The sequence below is a fragment of the Chiloscyllium punctatum genome, chromosome 9 (genome assembly GCF_047496795.1).
Source record: "Chiloscyllium punctatum isolate Juve2018m chromosome 9, sChiPun1.3, whole genome shotgun sequence".
In the NCBI taxonomy this organism is placed as follows: Eukaryota; Metazoa; Chordata; class Chondrichthyes; order Orectolobiformes; family Hemiscylliidae; genus Chiloscyllium; species Chiloscyllium punctatum.
Window position 1 is genome coordinate 16,772,808 of NC_092747.1, and position 6,000 is coordinate 16,778,807.

Sequence of the window (6,000 nt, forward strand, 5' to 3'; positions counted from 1 at the left end):
AAGGAAGAGGTCGGTTTTTTACACAGAGACTGGTGGGTGTGTGGAATGCACTGTCAGTAGTGGTAATAGAGTCAGATACATTAGCGACATTTAAGTGACTCTTGGATTGGCACATGGATGATAGTAAAATGAAGGGTATGTAGGTTAGTTTGATCTTACAGTAGGATAAAAGGTCGGCACAGCATCAAGGGCCGAAGGACCTGTACTGTGCTGTATTCATCCATGTTCTATGTTCTATGGACAGTGGGTACTGGAAATTCATAAAGTATGATCACTTGACAAAAAGATTTGTTGGATAATAGTTGGTTGTGCAAATACTGACTGCTATTTGTCAATCATAGCCCATCAACTCACTTCTACCACAGCCTTTATATGAGATTAAGTTACAAAGAATATGCAACACAGATGCAAACTATTTGACGCATCTAGTCTGTGCTGATGCTCATACGCCACAAGAATCTAATTTTACACACCCCTATTCCATTTATCTCCTCTCAGTCGAGATTCCTTTCAAAATTATTTGCTTCAATCACTCTTTCACTATTCACAAGTTCCACATTTTAACTCTTGAAGCTTGCTTGTCAATGGACGACAAGGTCTTCAATTCAGGAGGTGATGGCCTAGTGGTTTTATCACTGAACTGTTAATCCAGTGACCCAGATAATGTTCTGGGGACCTGGGTTCAAAACCCACCACGGCAAATAGTGGAATTTAAAGACAATTTTAAAAAACCTGGAATTAAGAGCTTGATGATGATCATGAAACCGTTGCTGATTGTCAGGAGTAACCATCTGCTGTGACTCCAGACCCACGGGAATATGGTTGATTCTTAACCACCCTCTGGGCAATTAGGAATGGGCAACAAATGCTGGCCTAGCCAGCTACGCCCTCATCCCATGAATGAAAAAAAAACTAGAAAACCCAAATGGATAAAATCTTCATGAGAATATTTCCAATCCTGCTCCAGGTGGGGTTAAATTTTACAAGTTAGCCATCCCAGCAGTGAACCCTAAAGGAATGCACATCCAGCAAAAACAAAACTAAATGGTGTGCAGGGATCTTGGGAAAAGATGGAAATTGGGCCTAGTTAATGGAAATGGTGCATGCACAATGGGCTCAATGGACTCCTTCTCCATGGTAACAATTCTCTCAAATAGTACCTGCAACACAGAAAGATGTCCAGCAACACTTCACAAAGGAATTAGCTGGGGGAAGGAGTAGACCCTGACTCACAAGTAACAACAGGAGCATTGACATAAATTTTAGATCTGAAAGTTAGATTTTGAGGTGGACCTGAAAGGTTGAGAGGGAGGTAAAGGAGTTTTGGGGGTTAAGAAAATACAGATCATGGAGTTCAGGCAGCTAAAGGACTATCTATTACTGATACGGCATTGATGAAGGATATCACAAGGATATCACATCCTGGGAACACAAGGTATGAGTCAGCCTGACATGATGCCCAGGGAAGTGGATTTTGATGGAATTAGTAGCAAGAATATCAAATTCATGGCATGGATGGAAACTGATGGCTGTCGTCCTCATAATATTTAGCTGGTGAAACTTCAGACCCATTTTAGACTGGATGAGTAAAACAGGCAGTGGAGAGACTGTGTCAGTTAGTGAAAGAGGAGAGCTGACTGTTACTTGTGTCCCTTGTGGATGCCATTTTTTATTAATTCACTCATGGGACTGAGGCATTGCTGATTAGTTCAGTATTCATTACCAAGTTGCTCTTGAGATGGTGAAAGGGGCAAAGGACCAGGAGAACAGGTGTAGGCCATTCAACCCATTGAGCCTACCTCATCATTCAATTAAATTAGACACTTTAATACCTTTTCTCCATTCCATGTCCATCACCCTGTGCCCACTGGTATGCAGAAATCTGTCAATCTCCATCTCTAAAATACTCTAACACAGCCCTCTGTGATGGAGAAGTCCAAAGATTCACAACCCTCTGAGTAAAAAAGGTTTGACTCATCTCGGAGCTCAGTGGCATCTCTTTATTTTTAAATTGTGCCCCTGGCGCTAGACTCCCCAACCAGGTGAAACATCTTACCCGCACCTACCCTGTATATCCCTTTATTTTGTAAGCTTCAACAAGATAATTTCTCATTTTGCAAAGCTCTAGAGAATAGAGTTGCAGTTTGCCCAGTCTCTCTCCATAACATCCCAGGAATGAGGTTGGTGAACCTTTGGTGCACTCCCTTGACAGCAGTAATATCTTCTCTGAGATAAGGAAACAAAACTGCACATTGTACTCCAGGTCTAACAGGGCTCCTTTACAATTGAAATGAGACCTCACTTCTTTTCAGCCATAATATTTTATTCCTCACTCTGTTCAATCATCCTATGATCTTTGTATGTTATGACCTGCTGTACTGCACACAAAACAAAACTTTTCACTGTACTTCGGTACATGTGACAAATCGAATCTACCATACTCAAATCCTCTTGCAAAAGAAGGCTGGCATTCTATGAGTCTTCCTAATGGTTTGCTGCACTTACAAAGAACAAATAACAAAGAGCAAAGAAAATTTACAGCTCAGGAACAGGCCCTTTAGCCCTCCAAGTCTGAGCCAATCCAAATGTACTGTCTAAATCCATCGGTCAATTCCTAAGCTTGTTTTACAAGTTATGTTTGGTGACTTATTGATAAGGATGCCAATGTCCCTTTATATGTCTACATTTTCTAACTTCTTATTATTTAAGAAATCTGTCACATATCTGTTTCTCCTTGCAAAGTGGATAGTCTCACATGTGGCTATGAAAAAGTTAGGAGTCCAATGATAGATCTTGGGGAACTCTCCATATAAGTCAAGAGTGTGGTGCTGGAAAAGCACAGCAGGTCAGGCAGCATCCGAGGAGCAGTCCCCCAACCCCACCCCCCCCATCCCATTTATCTCTCAGCACCCCCCGGCCCACAAGCCTCATTCCTGATGAAGGGCTTATGCCCGAAACATCGATTCTCCTGCTACTCGGCACTACCCTCCTGACCTGTCCATCACCTTTCCCCTCGATCTGCTCCTCCATCCTCTCCAACCTATCACCTTCTCCCTCACCTTCATCTACCTATCGCAATGTCAGCTATCTTCCTCCCCACCCTCCCCAAGCCCATCCCCCTTTCATTTATCTCTCAGCCCTCCAGCCCACAAGCCTCATTCCTGATGAACAGCTTATGCACAAGACGTCGATTCTCCTGCTCTCTCAACTCTGATCGCCAGCATCTGCAGTCCTCACTTTCTCCTAGAACTCTCCATATAAACCATGCAAGAGTGGGGAATGAAGGGAAGTTTTGGGGTCCTTCTGTTATCTCAATCAGATTAGACCACCCTGTTCGAACGTTTTCCAAAGCTGAGGGCCACAATCCAGAAGCACAGCATGGGAGTCCTTTCTGCGAGAGGATGGATCGAATAAATGTTTAATTTCTAGACCTCCAAATTTTCCAATTATTTTTAATGATCAGAAAATTTGCTTTCTGTACCTGAGATGTCTTCCTGTCAGTGATTAGTAAAGTTTACCTTGTATAGACTATCAACCGTGTGGGAGTAAAATTAAGAAAAGACAGTGCAGAATCCCTTAACTGTTAATAAAGCTACAGGGAGCTGAACTATATCTATGGGAATGCAAGCCAAGAAATTATTGCTTTTAATATTAGCGCACGGATACTCAGAGTTCATGTGACATCGCACTGTCTGTTATATTAACTGAGAAGACAACTCATTTAAAATATGTGCATTATAAGCAGTTAAAGTGGATAGGGAGATGTCATATGAACATGTTAAGCATTTGTACCTCATTATCTCACGCAGAAATTTTGAGGCGACAGTCATTATCATGGGCTTCTGCCATATATGCTCATTCAAATCACTTACACTAGCCTGGTTCAGAAACCTCTTTAAGCTTGCTTCTGCATGATGTCAATGTCGCAGAACGCAGTTAAACAGAAAAAAAGGCTAATAGGCATTTTCCTGGTTGTGTGGGAGCCGCATGTACCACTTGGTAGCGTACTGAGAGAATATGTTACGGTTACATGTTCAATTCCTGGGGGTGCCTTTGCTGCGTAGGCTGATCTTGCCTGTGCATCAGTAATAAATGCTACAATTGATCTAAGTGTTTCTAGGGGAGAAAAAGGGTGAGACAAAAAAATCATTCAAGGTTTCTGACTTGATTGATGGAGGCTAACTAAATGTTTACCTGCATACAGAGGGCAAAGGATTCAGACTTAATTGTTACACATCACATGATATCCTGCCAATACTCACTGAGCTCTTTCATGCAAAATCTTCTGTTGAGTGAGATTTTCAAGGGAATTTGGCCCCCATTTAACTGAACGTAAAAAAAGAGGGAATAAAAGGATGCTAAGGCACTAATATGTTTTGTGTTACTAATAATTCCTCTTCACAGAAGTGTGGACTAACAATGCTGAGTTTAGGAACTGACTAGAATGATGTTGAAGTTAGCTTTAGATTATCGACAGTTAACTGTGTGAATAAGAAATAGTGAGAGACTAACACCTTGTGATCTCTGTTCTATTAATAATATCCCTTTATCAGAGTTTGAATGACTGTCTATCAGTCAGGCTGTATTTAGTGAACCAGCACAGAACAAAAATGATATTGGACTGACACAAAATCTACTATATGACAGGGTATTAAATAGTATCCTTCCAGTAAAAGTGAGTGACTGATCTATCCAAAGCAAATTGATCGATCCAACTATTATCAAGTGACATTTGGAGTGGGATAGAGATGTAGTAAATATGAAGACTTAAAGAATAAAATACTACAAAATCCTCTTCTTCCAAAAGGAATGGATTGGTGTATCTAAGTATCTAATCGTGGAATCGCAATCAGAGTGTTTTCCAATGGAATGCCAAATTGAAGAGGAGTCAGGGAGGCTGAAATTAGAGCAGGAGGATTCTCAACAGCTTCCATTAGACAAGCCTGGGAGGCCTAATTCAGTCTCTGAGAGCATTAATGAGAAGAAGGAAAAGTCTGTTAATGATGCAGCAAATTCACAATTACTGGTTCCAGAGAATGCAATGATCGATATGTCCAAAGTGATCATGGATGCAAATATGTATGTAAGACTATGAATGACAAGTTCAAACATGCAGTTCTTCAGCCGTGAAGATACACAATACATGTTAAAGGGAAAACAAAAATCTGAACAACAATCCCTGAACTGTGTACTGATGGCACACTGGTAAAGATTATGCTTGAATAAATGTTTACAGACTAATAGCCTCATACCTCAACAGAACAGCCAATTATCCATTGCAGATCACTTGATTATCTCCTTGCTCAATCACTGCTTAAACTGTGTCAGTAATTAAATCGATGTGTTGGAAATTGAAGTGGAGAAAAAAATACTGTTGTCCATCATATAAAATTGTCTGTTGATTCAGATGTTAATAATTGTATTAAATGAATGCAAATGTATATAAGCTCAGTCACTCGATAAATGAAATCTCAGCTCAATCTAATGGAACAATTCAGTGCCAAACTATGGGTGTGAAAATGTAACACAATAAACAATTTAATAAACCATTAATGTTACTCAAACTTAACATAGTGTTCTTGTATAACAATGGAGTATAATGTTGGAAAATATGAAATTGTCCATTTTATCAGAAAAAAAACACATAAACATATTTCTAAATGAGAGATCAGAGGGCTTTAAGATGCAGAGGGATCTGAGAATCCTTTTGGATGAATAGCAAAAGGTTAGTATGCAGGTACAGTAAATAACTGAGAAAGCTAATAAACTTATTATTTCTCATTAGGGCAATGAGTACTAAAAGTTGTGCATCAGTTAAAAAATGTATCTGGAATGTATTAAGAATGTATCTGGAGTATTGGACACAGTATCAGCCACCTTATTTAAGGAAGGGTATAAGTAAGGAAGGGTGTACTTTAGAAAAGGTTTACTAAACTAAACAGAGGTTGGGAGAAATTCTTTCTCTGAGGCTTATGAGTCTTTGAGTAGAGCTAGATGGAT

The 6,000-nt window shown here is 40.0% G+C and overlaps 1 protein-coding gene across 1 annotated transcript in view; it reads left to right on the top strand.

Moving 5' to 3' along the window:
• Positions 1-5,095, top strand: part of LOC140480984 (cytokine receptor common subunit gamma-like) — a 53,761-nt gene extending 48,666 nt beyond the window's left edge. The window contains exon 10 of the mRNA XM_072576596.1: positions 4,808-5,095. Coding sequence (XP_072432697.1) covers positions 4,808-5,095 — 288 coding nt within the window. The remainder of the gene's footprint in view (positions 1-4,807) is intronic.
• The last annotated feature ends 905 nt before the right edge of the window (positions 5,096-6,000 follow it).